Source organism: Cyclopterus lumpus, chromosome 8, assembly GCF_009769545.1.
Source record: "Cyclopterus lumpus isolate fCycLum1 chromosome 8, fCycLum1.pri, whole genome shotgun sequence".
Classification (NCBI taxonomy): Eukaryota; Metazoa; Chordata; class Actinopteri; order Perciformes; family Cyclopteridae; genus Cyclopterus; species Cyclopterus lumpus.
The window spans coordinates 5,865,019-5,885,635 of record NC_046973.1 but is presented as its reverse complement, the minus strand read 5'-3'; the positions used below and the strand labels follow the sequence as shown (position 1 = coordinate 5,885,635).

Below are 20,617 nucleotides of genomic sequence, written 5' to 3'. Positions count from 1 at the left end.
TACAGATGTATATTTTAACGATTGCCATGAATTTATTTGGTGGACCTATAGTTACATTCTTTTTTGGAGAAAATGCCATTCAAATGTGACTATTTATCCACAAGGTGGCACTATATCATTGATAATCTGCAAATATCCTTTTTTTTCCTTCAGGTTGTCAAATCATGGTTGAGAATCCTCAACCATGTCATATTGTATGTCAATCCAACCTGGCCACAATTACCGCTAGTTCCAATCACATACATTCAATCTATAGACCTATAGACTATTTATCGAGCAGTGATCAATTTCAGTTTCCAGGTAACGTGTGTGTATTATATTTACATAATCTAATGGAAATGATAAATAAGTGTGTTGTGTTTTCTCCATGTCTATTTTGTGTGTTATTTTTGCAGGGAAAAACCCACATATGTCTTGTGTGCTGACTTAAAATGTTTTTGTATATACAACTTCACCTACAGGTTTCTGAGTCTGATGTCATATCCTGCAGGGCGCTGGAAAGACTTGGCAGACATCCCAGCAGCGCAGCCTCCTGGGGCTGATTCAGCCAATGTTCCCACCCAGGAATCCTGGATGTCTGACAGGAAACAAGCCCAACTCTCCCAAGGCCACTATAAGTCAGTCTCTCCCCTCACCCCAAAAACCTCTCCCGGGGCCTTTCTTCATGCTTCTCTCAGACAAACTATCTTACAAATAGACATTCTTCTTCACCACACCCCATTTCCAGCCTCCATGCTTTCTGCCCAGCTTCCCACCATATCCCTGTTTTGCTTTAGCCTTGAAGCAATTGAACAATTTTATTAGGTAAGAGAGCCATGATTAATGGCCAAGCAGCTTTTGCATGCACACTTTCAGGCTTTCATGTTGAAGCTAGTGTTTTTCTGACCATGTCAGAGCACGTTTGGATTAAATGCTCCATTTTGAATACTTCTCAGATGGAGGCACAATAGAGAGGCGTCTCAGGACCTGCAGAGAAATGTTACAATTAAGTTGCTTGCAAATCAGAGTTAAACTCAAACACAGAGAAAGATTTCTTTCAGTATTTCATTTATTTTTTATAAAAAAGGGAATGCAATTAACAAAACGTTTATGTACCTACATTAGTGTTTCAGATTGTACCGATTTAACACAGGCAGCGTGCTATTGGACACAAAAGGCTATTGCACACAAGACATTTCATACAACACAAATCATACATACTGTACAAAAATACATACATACTTACATACATACAAACATACATAGTTATTCATGTATTTATTATAAAACATCACAGAGTCAAGCAACACAATGAAGGGACAGGTACATAGTTTAAAATACCTCTCAATTGAAAAAAAAACTGGGGGAAAGCAAACATCACTGAAGCTGCCAAAGTGCTTTTCACCATTTCTACTTGGTCATCTAAATGTAAATGTCAATATCAAAAACACTGAGGGAGAGAAGAGTTTTAAATGTGTGTCCACAGGAAAACGGTTAGTGTAACCCCAAACAACAGGAACCGGACAATGAAAAACAGGACTTCCTGTGGCTGGAGGAAGTGACATGTTGTAGGATGTCAGAGAGGAGGATGAAGGTGACCTCCCAGAAGGGCAGATCCCCCCGCCCTCTGTGCATTTGGAACCGGATCTTCTCGTATTTTGTTGGGGAGGAGAGGGGTCTTTGGAAATATGAGACGTGTTTACTTCTTTAGCTGCACAAGGCATATGGCCAGCAAATTAAACCAGGATGTTCACAACATTGTTTTTTTTGTTCATGGCGCTATTTAAGACTTCACAGTGAGAGTGACCTACCCTGTTCATCCCACTCTCTGCTCGTCAATGACTTGGTAATTCAAAAGGATGATCAATAATACTGTCAACAATGGAGCGCCTGCCCCAAACACTTCATACATACATTCAGCCTAATTTCCCCAAGAGGAAGGCACAAACTGAGACCGCACATTGTTGCTACAACACTGTCAGGACCTCGGCCCCATTAGTCAAAGCTGCTGGACAGCTGACATTGAATGAAACGCATCAGTGCCAACTCACTTCAGGAAATGTGCTTTCTGATTAGGCCTTCCTCGACGGAAACTGTTAAGATACAAAAGACAACAGTAAAAGCAAGAGGGACCGATTATGAGACCAGATGAGGGAAGGGTGGTGATGGAAGCTGGAGCTGGAATATATCATACATACATTAGCATTTACAAATAAGTTAGAATTTCATGCATTATGTAATTTATGTAAAGCAGATTATGTAATTCCTTTGTAGTTAATCAAATGGTTCAAGCAAGGTTATATGGGGAATATATAGCCCTGGTTTTAGTTGAGGGAGCACTCGTGGTAACTTGACTTCAGTGGAGCTGATCATTGTCTTCAGCTCTGTGAAGAGCAAGTGGTGGATCTGTGTGCCTGATGTTTACACAAATCAGTACAGGAGAGTAATGTGGTTCAACATTACAAAGGACAACAATCTTTGAAGTAATCTACAGGTGGAACTTTGCAAGCTTTGCATAGCTTCAGTTCCTGAAAGGATCAAAGGACTCACCATAACTACGATAGTATAGTATGCACGTTACGTTTCTAATTTTGCCTCTTAATAGGGGTTTACATGTTAAGAAAGAAAAACAAGACGACAGGCATATACATGACAATGGTTTGCAACTCCATATTAATTAATGAGAGTACCCATGAAAAGAAAAAAGCTATTTTCACATTTCTGACAGTTCCCTCCTGCTGAATTGGTTCCCTCTTGAAACATTTAGTTTTTACACCCGCTGCAATCGATTGAATGCTGATTGTGAATTCACTCAATTTGGATTGTAAGAAGAAAAAGGCTGCGGTTGTCGCCCTGCCAGGCATTTCACTCCAGAGTGTCTCTTTTAACATCTCTCCATCACAGCACGGCATCTCTTCTTCAACACACACACACACACGCACGCACAAACACACACACACACACACACACCACACACACACACACACACACACTCTCTAATGTGTTTGCACCGTATCAGACACAGGTGGTACAGTCCTGCATGATTGGTGTGGTCTGGTGTTCATGTTTGTGGGTGCAGTGTTCCAGAGAGCTGGAGCTCTTTAGAGGGACCAGACAACGGTCGGCTGGCCGCCCGCTGTGCAGCACCCCCCAGCAGCACAACACACGCAGAAACTCCTTCCTCATGTCCTTGCTGCGCAGCGTGTAGATCACGGGGTTAAGCGCTGAGTTCAGAGTGGCAAAGCCAAAAAAGATGTCTGCATTTGAGAGGATAGGGCAGAACTGTATCCTGCACGATGAATCCAGGAGGAGGATGGTAAAAGCGGGCAGCCAGCACATGATGAAGACGCCCAGCACTATTGTCACCGTTTTCAAAAGGGCATAGGCCGGCGAGTTGGTCGCCTCCTGGTGACTGGAGCGTACAATCAAATAGATCCTCACATAGAGGATGACAATAGAGAGTAGTATGAGGCTGAAAATGGTGACAACGAAGAGGATGTATTTCTTAGAATAGAGCGGCAATACGGCCGAGCATTCAGGGAGGTCGTTGATGCAGTTCCAGCCGATGATGGGAAGTCCTCCGAGCAGGATGGAGGTGACCCAACAGGCTCCTATCAGGAGGAACATGCGGCACGTTTTGGTGGAGCCGTACACCTTGACCTTGGTGATGGCAATATAGCGCTCCGTAGCTATCGCCAGCAAGCTGAAGACTGAGGCAGCCAGAGCGATGAACGCCGTGCCCTCCCGGATGAACCACTGCACGGGCATCAGGTCAAAGGTCCTTGACCCCGACAGGAAAATGTTGGCTATGTAGGCCGAGCCTGCCAGCAGGTCAGAGAACGCCAGGTTGCCGATGAAGAAAAACATGGCGGAGTGGAACTTCTTGTTGCGGAAGACAGCGATGAGGACCAGCAGGTTCTCCAGGATGATGATGGTGCAGAGGACCACGATGACGATGTTGAGGCTAGTGAGCTGTTTCTTGTTCTCAATGCGTTTCGCCAGCTCCTGGGTGGTCATGTTCTTAGCGAAGGCATAGTAGGAGTGGATCAGGCTCTGGTTGTAGTATTGGGAGTACTTGCTCTTCATGGTGACAGGGTGGCAGAGCACAGCGGCTTTACGGCAAAGATTCATTCACACAGTGGAGTTGTGCAGAGCGTCTCAGTTGATAATCATTGCCTTTAAGGGTCGGACAGGAAGACGGCCCGGGCTGGGAGGGAGATGGCCGGTCCCACAGTCTCGTCTGAGGAGCTCTTTGTGGGTCACCTGCAGACACACGGAAAGGAAGAGAAGGCCCGGGTTACCGACAGGGCAAATTCACTTGCACTCATGAAATAAACAGTGACAAAGCAAGCGTACATTTTTAGCAGAGCAATGCACTCGCCAAAGTCCAAACAACGTAACCAGGTAACAACCTGTTCCTCAGTCTGCACAGTGGAGACTAAACACTTCAAGTCAAATAGTGGAGAACCAGCAATAGACGAGAGCTCCAAAATTAACACCATATTAAATCAAATGTCCCCGAGGTGATCGAACAGGCAAACAGATTCAAATTGAAGAGCTGGCATTCGCATTCAAAGTAAAAGACGAAGAACAGAGTGAATCCCAAACTGAACACCCACGCAGGAAACAGTTGCAGGTTGTTTTGCGGTCTAAAAGGAATGGAAATTAATAACTCACAAGTGAGTTGCTTGTTGAAAAAAGGACTTTGTGGGGAAACTTAAATTCACTCTGAGGAAATTAATCATGAAAAGATCTTCTATTTGTTTTGGCTGGTGAACCGGTGCAGACAGAGATCAACTTCAGGTAGAAGAATAAATACTCTGTGAGTGCTGGTGCTCAGACAAAGGGACATTCCACTAACCCTGTCCGAGCACTCGGCTGTCAACACATGGCATTGTTGTGGGGAGCGACCCTTTCCACTCCAGTGAGCTACCTCTTGAAATTTCAGCATAGCTTTTGGATCCGCCAGACCTCCTCATCTCACCCCGACCCCTCCAACCAGTTCACACAAGAGAACAGCAAACCAAACAGAAGCCAGAGAGGAAAAGGTGGGCGTTTCCCGGACATGTTAAATTAGTTTTTTCATGAATAAAATGGCAGGAAATTATGTTTTCAGCCTCTCCGATGTTTGATATCATATTAAACGGAAAATATTTAAGGTTTGGACTGAAAAAACAAGACATTTAATGATATCACCTTAGACTTTGAGAAACTGGGATGGACATTTCTGAATGTTTTCTCTAGAGCTGCACAATATATCGTATTTTATCATCAAGATGTCAACTTGTGTGATAAGCACATCATGAAAGACTCAGGGATATTTTGAGTTATTTAAAAGATCTATCAGTACAAAATTGCACTTTGAAATGTAACTATCATTCTGTAATTTGTGCCTTTTGCGTTGCGTTCAATGCTCAATTTATTCCTTTAAAAGAAGATTTTCCTCCCATTTTTATACAAAATAAACCCTGAAAGCAGCAGAAAGGCAGCACTGAGGACACGTTGACATTGGTTTCCTTCATTTGTGCCGCCATCATTGTAAAGACCAAACGATTACAGTAAATATTTTCCAAATTGTGTGTTATTACAAACTCACACAATGACATGTTTGTGCATTTGTTATTATTATAATATAGTCTGAATACATAAACAAGCTAACTTGTGTGAAACCAATGCAGAAAACCTTTGACCCAATAAAGTGTTTATAATGATGCAGCCAAACAAATTAACAAAAACCTTGTAAACCACTTATGTGGCTTCAAATTACTCAGAGAGCTCATTCAAGGAAAGACCCACAAACAAACCAAAACAAAAGAAAGTTGGAGGCTCTGGAAATCTAATTAGAGGTGGAGCTGGTGTCTTCAACCTGTCAAAAGCAACAGGATCCCTCTGCAGGCCGGCTCCAGAGAAAATCCAACACTGTTCATCCTCGGCAGCTCGCTCTCAACTGGGAACCTTTAGTGGAAACTGGGGCTTGAACCTTGTCTCTGTTCTGCTGGGCTTCGACTCAAAACACAGAGAGGCTGAAAGATGGCGAGGGAACGAGACAAAGCCGGACGGAGAGCATGCATGTGGAACGGCATCTGGACACAAAGGCTGGAATCTGAGACATCACCGTGACGTCCACAAACTCCTCCATGAGACGAGTTGAACCGCGCGGGACTTCACTGTGCACACACACACACACACACACACACACACACACACACACACACACACACACACACACACACACACACACACACACACACACACACACACACACACACACACACACACACACACACACACACACACACACACACACACACAGCACAGCATAGCATTCCCCCCAGGTTCGACACACAGCCAGCAATAACCAGCACACTGTTTCCTCAAGCAGGAACAAAGAACAATAGTCCCCTTCAGTGTGGATAGCATTGCCCTTCAGCCTTAATAATGGGAGAGCGCACTTCCATTTGGCTGCTGCAGCTGTATCATAGCAGAAATGTATTTAGAGTCGAGCACTCCCTTATCAGAACTGCTGTATCTGGACAGACCCTTCCTCCCGCCTCCCCATCCTTTTCAGCTCCATTAATAGACACAAATAGGAGGCTTGAGGCGGAGCACGTGTGCCAGCTGCACCAGTGTAATTACATCAGGTTACATTATTGCAGCCCATAATGATTTTATTTGTGTAAATGTCCGCCTGCTCCGTGTCTCCACAGTCTCCAGTCTGCTCAGAGGAAAAAAGGTCCCGGCTCTTGCTCCATCATTCTCTCGGCTCTCGTGTGGGTTGAGCAGACAGCTCGAGGTCATCCCTTCAACTCCAGTCTTTGGCGTCTGTCATCACAGAGATTTCACTGTGTGCGTTTGTGTGTGTGTTTGAAACCTGCCGGGCTGGTTTGCAGACAGCCCCGCCTTGCCGCAGCTCCGCCCTGCCCCCTTCTACCTGTCGCCCGTGTGCCATTCAGGTGTTTTCATGGGGATTGGTTGAGACAGAAGTGCAGACTTCCTGCTACGCAACCCCACCTTCCCGACCCGTCCGTCAACGAAGGTTGTGCCCTGTGTTCGACCCAGACATCCCTGTCACACTTCCACAGTAGACACTAATGTTGTCACGCCATGTGGCTCCTTTCTTTACTCACAACAGTGTGACGCTACAAACAGTAGTTTGTTAACGGAATAGTACAAAAAGTAACAATAATTCTACTGACAATAACACTAGTGAGGTGTTTAGGTATGAAGTGTAGTAACCTACGAGCTGAATTAGATTTTAGTACAATTTCAAAAGTGTATAAAAATATAAAAATCTTAATTCAAGTCAGTACAATTCTGTTACTGCTCTAAACTTCAAATACTTAATTTGTGTACCAGACGGTGTGTAGTATTACCTGCATACACTTCCAATCAATTCAATTGAATACACCTTTGCAATTAAAGCACTTATGCATTAAAGATATATTTAACTTAAATATGATGCGTCTATATTTAGGTTGCATTCATCATTTTTAATAGTAGACCTGAGTAAACTATTACTGCTACTACTATATAGTAGTAGTAGCAACTTGAATTGTTCCTCAAATAACTTAATCGATTTAGCTAAAAAATGATGTAAATAGTATGTAGATGTTGTGCATCTCAAAGACTTTCAAATTGTTTTTCACGAGAACAGAGATGATGGAACATTGTGGTATCATGAACAACTGTGAGGTGAAGGTGTCGAGAGGCTGCAGCAAGACGAATGGTAGAATATCCTGTCTTGATTTCACAGCCAAGCTCAGAAAACATCAAACAAGATACGGAAAGAGAGAACTGTGGACACGGGCGCCTCAGAGACAAAGAATTAAAACAAGAGACATACAGGATATCCTATCAGAACGATGTGTGAACCTCATCATCGCCAGCGCTGCTCAGTTCTAGTACTGGTTCTAGTCTCTAGAGAAATGATGCAGAGATGTGCGTGTGTGCTGCATGTTCACATGAACTGGTTTTCACAGTGATGCTTCATTTTCACAACCACATACAGTTGCAGGCATGCTTTAAAATTGACCAAAGAACAGAATGGAGCCGCTGAAAGCTGACTCTCGTTTCCTCCTAATCCTTCACAAGAGACAGAGATCCCCTCTCCATCATGGGACTGACAGCTGCACAAAAGCCTCAGGTGGTTTCCCCCCCAGAAACACCTGATAAGCCCCAATTAGCACAGCGTCTGCTCACTAAAAACCAAGGCAACACCTCCCCATTACATCACCTGCTACCTGTCACACTCTTGCTCTCCTTTCTCTGGGGGAAAGCACATACAACCAAAACAGAGCTCCAAACCCTCGACACAGCCATGCATGTCCACGTTTCTCTCACACACACACGCACACACACACGCACACGCGCACACACACACACACACACACACACATGCACACACATGCACATACACATACACACACTAACACACAAACAAACACAAACACCTCCCACGCACATTTTGGTGGAGATAAGGTTGGATGACTAACCTCATGTTGGACAGCTAACATCTGTGGCTTATCTTTGTTTCCATTGAAATGTGTTTAATGGTTGTTTACCTAGAAGAAAATCCAGCAGTTTGTGGTCTGTTACATCCGGTAACTTCATCTTCCTCCATCTGCCCTTCACACTCCCAGCTCACAAGCCGCTGTAGTGGCAACAGAGCACCAATCCAGCCTGTTTTTTCTTCTTCCTCACAGCACAGCACGATCTGCTCTAAACAAAGCAGCCAGAAGCACGAGACTATAACACAAAGATCTTCTTTGTTTGGATTAAAATATGAACACGTTAAATCATGGACATTTTCCATTTTAGGGAGATTTAATGACTTCCTGCGCCGTCTTCGAGACACCAGGCGTTTCTTCCGGAATAAACTTAATCTCAGCCACGAGGTAATCCGTCATGGATACACAGAAAGCGACTGCTGCTGATTTGTTCTTTCCTGCTCAGTTTCACAGCCGTTATTGGAGGTATCGGTGTATAATGTATCTCTGGGTGGGCCTTCCTATAACTGTACACTTTTCTTCTCCCCTCTGCTGCTTGTGTCCAGCATCTTCTAAATAATGTCGGGGGTCACCAGATGGATGTCGAGAATATAATGAAGAACATATTTTCGACGAGAGGATGGTTTTTACATGACGTCGTCTGTACCAGTGATATCATTTGCCTCAGAATAGATTGTATGGAGAGAGAGAGAGAGAGAGAGAGAGAGTCAGTGAACACATCAAAACTTTGCAGAGCCTGGAGCCCACTGGACAACAACTTGGAGCTCGCTGTTCAAACTAAAACAATCTGGTTATTCTGGGGGGTCGCATCTAGAAAAAGTTGAGAACCACACGTCAAACTGGACAGTGGGACGAGTTTGAAATATACATATTTCAGGGTGAATGTGGCTAACAGAAACACTGAGTCTTTACACTCAAACAGGATATAGGTGACTTTCTGAGTATTTTTGACTGAAACCAAAAGGTGAGAATGTGGTTGTATAGAGTACAGCAGGAGAGCTGTGGCCTCATTCAGGAAAATTCCACATGCAAGAAGCACAGCGATGCGGTCACATGCAGACGTTTCCCCCGCCAAGTGTTGACATGCCAAACAGGGTAAAACACAACTATTAACTGGCACACAATATTTCACGACTGCTACCTCTTCTCAGGAAATGACTTAACTGAAAGATGCACGCACACACTTCTACACTTTTCCTTCTCCACCAGCTTCTTGCAATTTTTAAATGCTCTCTGATAAAAGAGGGAAAAGAAGAATGGCTTGAGCATATTTCACATGACTGGTCCTTCAAATGACACCGGTCAGAGCTCACACACAGCGCCGCCTCTGCCAGTTCAAAATAAACCCAGAGCAGTTCTTACATCCATGACGGCCCGATCTTATCTGAAGCAGTCACTGTTCTCCCTGTTCCACGCCACGCTGCCGACAAACTGCACCGATAACACCGATGCCCAAAACAGTCACGTGAAGATGCACAGCTGGCACAAAGAGAACATACCTCTCATCAGCTACCGTAACAACAGTAAGTAAAAATTTATTCACTTCAAGAGAAATTCCACTGCAAGTCAATATTGAGTCTCAGAGTGCCAAGCATGCACTCAAGTGTATTCTTTCTTATGTTTTAGTATAGATATTTTCAGATGTTTACTGATATTTCCTAAATGTCAGAAATCCGGCTCGTGAAATCCAGCGAGACAGAGAGTCTGACAAATTCTGGTAGAGATTTCACACGCTGTGGGCCAAGATGGAGGAGTGAAATACGAGCAAATAAGTCGTCAGAATCTGATCGGCAGCTCACGAAATCACCAGACAAATGGGGTTTTAAGGGGAAGTGAAAACAAAAAAGAAGAGAGCCTGTTTCAGTGTTGCGCTGTAACTTGCACGGTCTAGAGGATGAACAGACTGAGAGATATGAGATCGGAGGCCTGCAGTATCTCAGTTTCTAACCGGGAGAGGAACTCAACTGGGGGAACAACATATTTAACACAGAAAAGAAACGTGGCCTGTCCGTGCCAGGCCAGGCCGTGCTACAGACATTACATCCTTATTTAGGACCAAATTATAATAGAAGTATTACAAGTTTGCATCAGGGTAATGATAGATGCATCATGACATTAGATGATATCTAACAAAAAATAAAACAGTTCCTTTTTTAGTGACATGAAAAAGGTTCCCTCTTGTCCTGTACCTCCCCCCCCCCTTGTGTTTAATTTTAGCTCCAAAAGCAAACCATCCGCTCTCTTTGTCCGTTATTATGCTGACACCATTCATTAGGAACTGCGTATAAGCTGCTAGATATTAAGGGAGTGGGTGTCCTCAATACGTGGGGTTTCATCATTTAATTAGGGATTACCCTTTCGCTCGTCAAACAGTTTGACAGTTTGGGTACAGCCTCTTCTGAGGGGTCCAGTCTCCCAACACAGTTCAGCCGGTTGTATTTTCGCTGCCTCTTTCAATGTGACTTGTTTTGTTTTCTGTTCCTTTCCTCAGTCCGTCCATCTCTTGAAGCGTTGCGCTGCTTTATTTATGGCAGCTGTTCATGTGGCTCTTAGAGTGGCAGTGAGAGGAGCTAGAGACAAAGAGCTGCTTTAAAGAAAAGGGCATCATACAGCCTGAGGAGCCATAACCCGCATGACCGGCAGAACCCACCCCACCCCACCCAACCACCACATACCCCCAGCCAGCTCCATTGGGGGGGTTGGGGATCTCCAAGGGTGGCGCCTGAGAGGCAATTACTGTAATACCGTCACCCTCGGACCATTCCTGTCAACTTAAGTCACTGTCTTACAAATTATTCACGTTTTCATATCGCTCTATTTTGCATATCTCCCTTTCATGCGGCTCCCTGATTTGCAGAGCAGCATCGTCCTCACTGACACTCCGCTCGTATATTTTAAACTTCACCACAGAGATCAAAAGACTCGGCCACAAAGAGGTGATTAAATGCACATGAAGAAGGATTTATTTAGCACACATCTGGGGCAGACGTGTTCTTATAGTTCCCTATTAAAGACTTAATTACAGCACAAACGGTACAATCAGCACTCGATTCAGGAAACTCTGGAGTTTCTTAGAACGGTGTCTCAAATCCTCTTGTCTGTGCAAAAAAATGTTCCATGGATCTTTACTAATAATAATACTTAATAAAACAGCATCCTTATCACTAAACCTTGATAACAAATGTATGGTTTTCTGCAGCATTCATGTGCAAACTTAATGCAAACTAATAGAATATTCTCAGAATTCAAGCTTCAAATGGAATAGCAGTACACCACAAGCGAAACTGCTGTGAACAGATGTCAGGTTTGTTCGTGCATAGGTTATCGTTAAACACACGACTTTCTTAACACAGACATGTGTACTCTGGCTGGAGGGAGCAAAAAGCAAAAAGAAACCTCAGGTCTGCATGCTGAGGCAATCTTGATTCAAGTTTCAGCTGCTCGGCCCCTCTCACACCTTCCCATATCCTTGTCTTTACAATGAGCTCTCACTTAATGAAAGGCTTTGAACCCTCCTTTAGGTCTCTTTTGTCCTGGCTCCCTGCTCCTATTCTACTCCGTTGCTACACCTTGAACTCCACCCCATCTCAAGTTCTGCTGCTTCGTTGGGAAACTGCGCGATTGCTGTGAGCAAGTGCGTGGTCATTTGTTGCATTGCGTGCCACCAAACAGGGGACATGACAATGCATGGCCATGCAATTGTTTGTGTTGGTGGCGTGGAGGGTTTGCTTTGAATGCGATCCCCATGTTTGTTCCACTGGTGTTTCAGGGGAGCATCATCACAGACAGTCATGGGACAGCATGTCCAACTCAGTGGAGGAGAGAGGGGGAGGCGCTGGCAGCAAAGCACCGCACAATGGAAAATGATGCCATCTACTAAGCTGACAACCGGGTGCACACAGCCGCCCCGATTGCTCGATAAGATGATGAATTGACGGAGGCCCTCCATCGCTCCTCGTGGTCCAGCAAAGGAAAACAACTCCAGACTCCTCTGGCAAACACACATCCATTAAACACACTGGTTGCCTGGAGAGGGAACATTGTTGTGTCCACACAGTCTGCAGTCGTTCTTGCATATTTTATACAATTTAAGTACCTTGCTTCAAGGAGAAAATTTATTTCATGAAAGATTAACATAAATCTGCATCTATCTCTGGCATGAGGACTATGCATCTTAAACTGTCAAAGTATTTTTGCAGGGCCGATACAACCTGCTTTTAAAGACCAGTGAATGTGCACGGAAAGAGACCCAAGGGTATTCAACCTTCCCGAGTTTTGGAGGGGTACTGTGTCTGTTTTATTTCTTGGCAACAGTACCCGAGTGAAACATTTTTGAAAGAAAAGGCCCCACTGTAAACGACTTGGCTTTTTACTCGGCTTTGGTTTGGGCCGAGGGACATTTTTCAAAACTAACAAACGGGTCAAAAAGTGTTTCTGTGGCGTAGCTTTTCAGAGGGTACGAGACAACAGCTACTTGGCTTTGACCTCGACAACACTCATCTGAAATGGACATGTTTGAGCCGTTGTCACATTAATTTAGAGTAAACAGATTCCACTTCCACTCAATCTGTCTCTTGCAATGGAGCAGTCTGACCTTTGTCGTGACCCGGCTTGTGTTTGGCTGCAGCTTAATTCCATCGTGTCTTTCAGCCTGGAAAAACTGAAGCTGAGGCCTTCACAGGATAAACAACCTTAATAGCTCTTTCTAACTAAACAGTTGGCTATTTCGCCTTATTTTTAAAGTCTGCAAGTGATTAGAGGAATCTGACAAAACTCATTAGGAGGCGATCTAGTTAACTTTCAGTTCCAGACTAAATGAACTGGCTGCATGGAGCAATTCAAAATCCAAGAGAACTGTCCCGAGCTTACTTCTGGATCTGGGGCGGTGGGGTGTTGAAGTAATCCCGCTGAGTTCTCCAGCTGCACAAATAAAGCTGACTGGATAATAAAGGCTTCCAAGAGAGAAGAAGGAGAAAGAGGACTCAAAAACCACAGCATCTTCATGTGTACCTGCTCCTAGATGGCTCTAGAGATCGAGCGCTGAGAATCACCAGAAATCAGGGAACCACAATATGACCACACTGAATAAGTGTATAATAATAACCTAAGGAGAAACTGCTGCCGACCCCGTCCGAAGCCGCAGCTCAAACCAGAAACCTGGTCTTAAATCTACTTGTCATTGTCTCTGAGAAATGCATAACGTTCCTGACTGTGAAGCGTTAATGTTGCACAGTGAAAAACCATTTGCAGCATCGTTACCAACTGTCAGCAGATTGGAACAAGAGGCCGGTCCGAGCTTGAAATGTGACAGAAGAAGAACAGCCCAGAAAGCGTCACGTAATCCTGGCATGCTGCTACAAGCATCAGTGCATGGTCATGGGAGGTCTCGTAGCTTGTCCAAGACCTTCAAGTGGAAAAGGAATGTAACAGGAGACTTTAAAGCTGATGGATTCTGTCATTTGGGTAAAACGGCTAATAGTCCCAAGCAAATATCAGTTTATGTAAATGTTTATAAGATAATAAGAGTAGCACTGATCGCAACTGAGAGGAGTTGTTTGGAAAAGGAGTGACTGATAGTGCATTTTGTATATTTCTCTACCTGCAGGCAAACAGTCTTTAGTGACCTTTAGTGACACAACTAACTCGCATTTGTGTTTACAACGTGGGTAAAAAGCAGAGCACGCAATATTTACTCCTCTGATCTGAGACACTCCCAGCTCTTGGCCGTGAAAGCTGCAACATGCTGTCAGCTGTGTGTTGTGACTTGCGCTTCGGCAGCTTGCGAACAGAAGGCGTTTATTTTGCTCCAGCTGCCACACCCAAGGAAAGCGTTTTTTAGCTCAAGGGGGAGTACCAGCAAGAATTCTGCAGAACCCAGATGGCTCTCTGCAGAACGCCACTACTATTACTAGAGAAAAGCCTGAATGTATGGACACATGCATTGTCTCCTGTGATCTGCCACGGCTCCTATTCTTCTTTAAAAGTTATGGGTTGACCTGACGGGTTTCATTTAACCAGGTGAAAGCCAGGGTGCCTCTGGCAGGCCGCTCCTCTGATCTCACAGTGCCGTCGCTCCTCCTACCTGGCTGAATAAAGTGCTGAGTGGAGACAACAAAAGAGAAGCGGGTCTCCTAAAGGAAAAACCCTTCTTGATGCTTCCTACGAGCAGACTGCTTTCAGGCCTGAGCTGAAACCCGAGCATCCTTCATGGGGTCAACACCACCCACGCACCCAACCGTCCCCGCCTTCAACCCCCCGCTAGTGACCTGTTTCGTTTAAGTCCCGCAAATCCAGTTCCCACAGCTGAATTACCATTCATTTATTTATCCGACCTTGCACTTTTACCTCTATTTATTTATTCAACCCATCTATTTGTCCTCATTTCTCATGCAGACCCTGGAAGTCCCCGCTGAGAGGGGTCCGATTACAGCGTCTGTCTCGCAGAGGAAAGCAGGGCCAGTGAGCGCAGTGAGCTGGGTCCGCAGCACACACACACCCTCAACTCATGATGTCATGGGCGGCTGGACGGAGCAAGTCTGCCTGCGCAATAGATTTTAAAGTCCCTCTATAAAGAATAATAGCATGTCTGTGAAAGGCGGCGTGTGCCTGGAGCTGTGGCCCCCCTGGGGTTCCTCCTGCCTAGGCCAAGGATGGAGGAGTGTGAGGAAGCCTGGCAGCGATCAGGTCCTGTGGGGTAGCGGCTTTTCTTGGGGTGCAATGAGCCAAATGCAGATGGGCCGGCCAGCCGGCTGCAACCGTGCCCCGTCTTCAGCCTCTTCAATGCATGCTGGTAAAAGCATCTGAGTCCAAAGGTGGCCGTGCACCCCCAAAACAAACCAAGCTGCTCTCTCACAACACCAGCATCAATGAGGCTGCTGACAGGGCCTTCAACACTCGACAGTCCTCACCTCTTGCTGCAGAGCGTGCTTCCTCTTCGACCCCCTACTCCTAATGTTATCACAGTGAGATTTGTTTGCTACTCTTGACTCAACAGGCTTTGCAGTATCTGTGTGCATTTGAGACTTTGGTTTCTCGCCCCGTAACCTCGTCTGGGGCTTGACAGAAAGCCACCACAGGTTGCCTGCTTAAGAGCACAGCAGCGTGCAGCCTGAACCAGAGCATCCACAGGATAGAGGATGATGGATGGGGGCTTTTATCTGGGCAATAAACATTAGTTCCTCCTCCTTATCACCTTATCTTGTTGTGATTTGAGGACTCTCCCACAACAGGATGCCTCATGGCTTGACTGCTGACACCTATGTATCCCTCTCTGCGGGGTTTACTCTTCCAGACACAAGAAACAACCTGCTGTTTGGTCAGTCCGGCCTTATAGGGGAGATAAGGGCTGACAACCGACTGAAAGGTTCCAATATAAACTTGTCTATAATGCACAATATTGTTACCACATCTTAGATTAGATTGAATGTTAGATTGCTCTACTAATATTTGCTCATTCGAAATCTTAGACAACAAGGTGTTTCAGTGTGTTTTGTGCTGCCTGCCTTCTTTAGCCCCATGAGATTAACTCCGGTACATGGGGATGATGTGGGCTTTTGTCTTATTAATACATCCTTTCAATACAATGCCTTCTTTAGAGTGACGGATGAACAAGCCCCAACAACATCGGAGGGGTCATGGGGGTGGGGGTGGGTGGGGGGAGAACAGCGGGCTGCGCTGTGTGGAGGCCCCTGCGAGGACGCGCCCGGGGTGCATGCAGCTCATCCCAACCCTCCAACAACAGCTCCACAGACATGTGATGCAGCAAACTGTATTGACCACCCCCCTCCCCCTCGTATTAGGATCGACAGATGCAAACCTGCGTGTTAATATTTAACGCCACACACTGTTATTCATTAAAAAACACACACACACACACACACACACACACTCACACACACACTCTGGCTGCAGGCTGCAGCAGGGTTTCGCTCTGAGCACAAGTGGCGGGTTTCTTAATGTTGGACATTCTGCTGTCATCGGTGTTCGTGAGGCAACGAGACATTTCGAGACCTCGAACGTCAACAGAGAGTTTCAGTTCGTTATTAACACGTATGAGTTGTCTAGGGGTGTTATGAAGAAAACCCCCCTCGCGCTGCCGAATGATTGAAATCGACTCATTTCACGTAAAAGCGCATTAGGACACATCCGATCCTTTTGTTAGGCTGCTGCAGCAACATGCGGACTGTCACACCAACTCTGTTGCACTCACCCCATGAGAGATGTAGTCGAGAGCAGCGAAAAGACGCTCCGACAAAATATTTGCCTCCAAACGTCCTCACATGTGGTCTCCGCTTTCCGCAAACGCTGCGTCAAAGTTGGGCGCCTTCCCTCCGCTCCGGGGTCGAGAGGCAGCGGTGACAATCAAAACTTTGGTGGAGGACTAGACGGCGTGTCTCGTCTAGTCTCTGGTAAATCCATACCGGTCTGTGCGCCACCGCGGAAACCGTTTAGGGATCACCCGAAAGCGCGTTGACTGAAAAAAGAAGAAGAAAAAAGAAGAAAGCCGAGGAGCGATGAGAGCCAAAGAAGACTTTTTATTTAGAGACAGTACTTTCTCTTTTGTCGCTCTAATCCAGCAGTCCGTCTGATTGTCCTCCTGGCTGCTCTCTGGGAACAACAGCTCCACGGGGCTGTGGAGCGTCGGGGAGGCGCGCGCACAATACGCGCTCACACACGCACACACGCACACACACACCCCCACGCGAGAGACAGATCCTATGGAAACGTCACATGCCCATAAAGGGTCGCGAGTCTCAGTGTAAAAATATAACGATGAAACTGGTTTGTGGACAGCAATTAATATGGAAACTACTACTAAAAAAAAAAAAAAATCCTATTTATGGACTTTTTTCTCCAGCACACAAATGAAGTCCAGATGTTCCACCTCTTCACTTCCTTTCTCCTAGCAGATCCCAGCGTGAACCAGAGCTCACACTTTACAACTCATCTTGGCCCCAGTTTCCCCTGGGAGCAGTGGTCATGCATATCTAAAGCCCTGCACTATGACAATACATTATCCAGTGTTATTGTAAATAAATAAGCATTTTACCTGCTTCTATTTCATTTATTGTTTCTGATGAGTCATCGCTGTGATTTTCACATGTATCCCTCAGGTCTGAGTTTAGGTGTAACGAGGAGGGTGAGGTGAAGGTAAGTCAGGGCTTGTTAGTCATCAGGGCTGCACCTAGACATCCCAGTGAAAGAAGCTCCAAGAGGAGGTAATAAGTTGTCCATGATGTCATGTGTCTAGAGTGATAAGAAGAGGGAGCTGCGTAATGTTGTCATAGGTTTTATGAGGAGCTCCCCGGCTTCTGTGCTCCAGACATTTGCAGCACCATTTATTCTGGTTTACACCAACACAGCTTCATTTGATCTAAGATTAAACTAGTTTTAAATGAATAAATCCAGATTTATATTTATTTATTAGTATTGCACAATTAAAAATGAATCTCTGTTTAGTAAATGCAAGTTTGAACATGCAAGATAGTTTAATCAATATGGAGAGGCTTGCTTACCCAAATAAAAATAAAGACATGTGCATGCCGTTGAGGCCTAGAGTATAAGATAAATAAACGTTACTCATGATGGCAAAGTGGGAAAGGTCTAATTAGAAGAGCAGAACATTATTTCACAGAAAGAAAAAACAATTGGTCCGATCACTCTTCCAGAACAGTTTCCTGGCTGAAGCTGTATCTCGAGATAAATTCAGCGGCAGCATCATAAAACTCAACTTGGTTGACTCGGCCCCTTGACTTTCTTCAGGGAACTTTATTAATTTGGCGAATCCATCTAAAAAAACCCGTCAATTTTGAAAGTTAAACTCACTTAGGTGTACATTTGAAGTTAAGGCTGCGAAATTCAATATTGTTTCGAAAGATGTAGTGAAGTAATGTCTAGCTGAGAGTAAAGTCCCTCTCCCTGTGTGTGAGTTGTCATCCGAGCTTCTCTGTTGTTTGTTGACAGAGCTGGGCCGGCCGCACGTTCTTTTAGTTCACATTTGTGCACATGAGCGTGGCAACAAAGGTCTTGACGCGGAAGAGTAGCACCCGCTACTAACCCTGTTAGCATTGTTAGCAGCCGTCGCCATGTTGAGAGCCATTTAGAGTCAATAGAAATGCTCCCAATCACGTATAAAGCATTCTCAAACACATAATAACCTGGGGGCTGCACGGTGGTGTCGTGGCTGGCACTGTCACCTCACAGCCAGAGGGGCTTGGGTTCGATTCCCCAATCCCGGACTGTCCTTCTGTGTGGAGTTTTCGTTCTCCCCGTGGCAGCGTGGGTTCCTACAGTCCAAAGACATGCAGCTTAGGTTAACTGGAGGCTCTAAATTTCCCGTAGGTGTGAATGTGAGCGAGAATGGTTGTCTGTCTCTACATGTGCCCTGTGATAAACTTTCGACCTGTCCAGGGTGTGCCCTGCCTTCGCCCAATGTCAGCTGGGATCGGCTCCAGACCCTAAATAGGATAAGCGGTTTGGAGAATGGAATGGAATGGAATAATAAACTTGAGTTAAAGGTTTTGGTGCCACAAATTTACATTTAATCAAGGTTTAGAGTAAAAACTAAACTTCTAAAGAGGGTTAAGTCTAATCCCTCTTAATTGTCAAAGTTAGGTGCAACATGATTTAAAGTTAAACCATGATTTTATCAGGTATAAAAAGTAATCCTTGTTAGTGAATCCAAGCCTGAGGGTTTTTCAGAAATGTACTGCTCGAAGGAAAAGATGCAAATGAAAAATCAAAGCCTTTGGTTGAGATAAATCCCTGATGAGTCAGAGCTTAACTTTAAGATATGTTTCCTCAGTTCAAAGACCAGGAAGCAGGTGGTACTTCTTCAGACTCACATAAGGCAGTCCTACCTGGCTGAATGACATCAGGGAAAGCACCTCACAGCTCACCATAAACAGTCTACAGAGGGGGGTGAAAGCAACATGGCCACTAGAAAAAAACTTCAGCAAATGAGTCTTGGTCTGGTCCCCACCAAACAATTTCAACCAGTTTGACTCATGTCTGCTGATGGTTTACTGGGAGGGAGAAAGGATCAAGATTGTGCAATACACTTTCAACGCACTCATCACTGCCGCCCCCACAGCAGCTGGTATGTGGAAAGTAGTCACTGTAAAGAGAAAAGAAGAGGAACTTTGCGATAATACTGTTGGCGATGGAGACAATTCAGCAGTTGTTGTTTGCTGTCTGTATTCTCAGCTGAAGTGGCAGGTTGAATGAGCATGTGTGTGTTGTAGAAAAGCTTTATGGACTCTGACTGTCGGCGGGTTTATGATGGGACACTTTTAAAAGCTGCCCCACTGCTGTGTCTCTCAGTAAGCTTTTAGGGGAGGGGTCAAGAGCCCTGACCTCACTTCCTGTTGGGGCTCCTCACAAGCATTCCATTGTCTGTGAGAATGTGCACGAGCTCGGGGGACTCTGCACATCTGGCAGCTGTTATTAGCAACCTCCTGTACCCTCCTCCCTCCCTCCCAGCCCCTGAGGAAGATTACTTCATGTGCTTGTGGATGTGCTCCCCAAAATGCACCTCAAAATAAACTCTCTGGGAGAATGTTGTTTCATGAGTCACTGCTGTGCTTGTCACATCAGGTAGAACGTTTGGCTTTATTACACATTTTGAGTTATTTTTCCCCCTGCCAGTCCTTAAATTACATTTCAGAAGTGTGTCTCAACAATAACAAGTGGCAATGTTCGTAATCATATTGGCAAATTTGCTGATTCGCTTTGTTACAGAGAGATATCATCACACATTATATCTCATTTGTTTTTTTCTGCACAAATATTTGCTAACACCAAGCTATTACCTGGTTATTAACTTGATAGTTGCATGGTATTACTGAATTGGTAACTCATTATTATCACACAATTACCCCACTATTATCATGTTATCACTGAGTGCAACCTAAACGATTTATAACATGTTAATTAACACGTTTTAGAGGTTCTGGTTGGACAGAGAAAGGCTGTTTCTAGTCTTTGTGCTAAGCTAAGCTAAGCTAATCGACTGCTTAATTAATACTAAGAGTGGTATATCTTCTCATCTATAATGTCTTACCTTTCCTTTACAATAGACAGACTGTCTTAAAAGGACAAAGCGTCCTCTTTGACAAGGAGCATTCAGAGAC

The 20,617-nt window shown here is 44.9% G+C and overlaps 1 protein-coding gene across 3 annotated transcripts; it reads right to left on the bottom strand.

Moving 5' to 3' along the window:
* Window positions 1–1,030: 1,030 nt before the first annotated feature.
* s1pr2 (sphingosine-1-phosphate receptor 2) lies at window positions 1,031–17,199 on the bottom strand. 3 transcript variants are annotated; one of them, XM_034538767.1, is made up of 2 exons: window positions 16,696–17,199; window positions 1,031–4,242 (listed from the first exon to the last, which is right to left on the bottom strand). In XM_034538767.1, the coding sequence occupies exon 2, from the start codon at window positions 4,108–4,110 to the stop codon at window positions 2,995–2,997; it is 1,116 nt and encodes a 371-aa protein (XP_034394658.1). In that variant the 5' UTR covers window positions 4,111–4,242; window positions 16,696–17,199; the 3' UTR covers window positions 1,031–2,994. The 3 variants fall into 3 exon arrangements, with proteins under 3 accessions (XP_034394658.1, XP_034394656.1, XP_034394657.1); XM_034538765.1 differs by lacking the exon at window positions 16,696–17,199 and adding an exon at window positions 8,541–9,726; XM_034538766.1 differs by lacking the exon at window positions 16,696–17,199 and adding an exon at window positions 8,472–8,491.
* Window positions 17,200–20,617: the final 3,418 nt, after the last annotated feature.

Coding starts and splice junctions, on each gene's coding strand:
- s1pr2 (XM_034538767.1), bottom strand. CDS start 4,110: ATGAATCTTTGCCGTAAAGCCGCTGTGCTCTGCCACCCTGTCACCATG.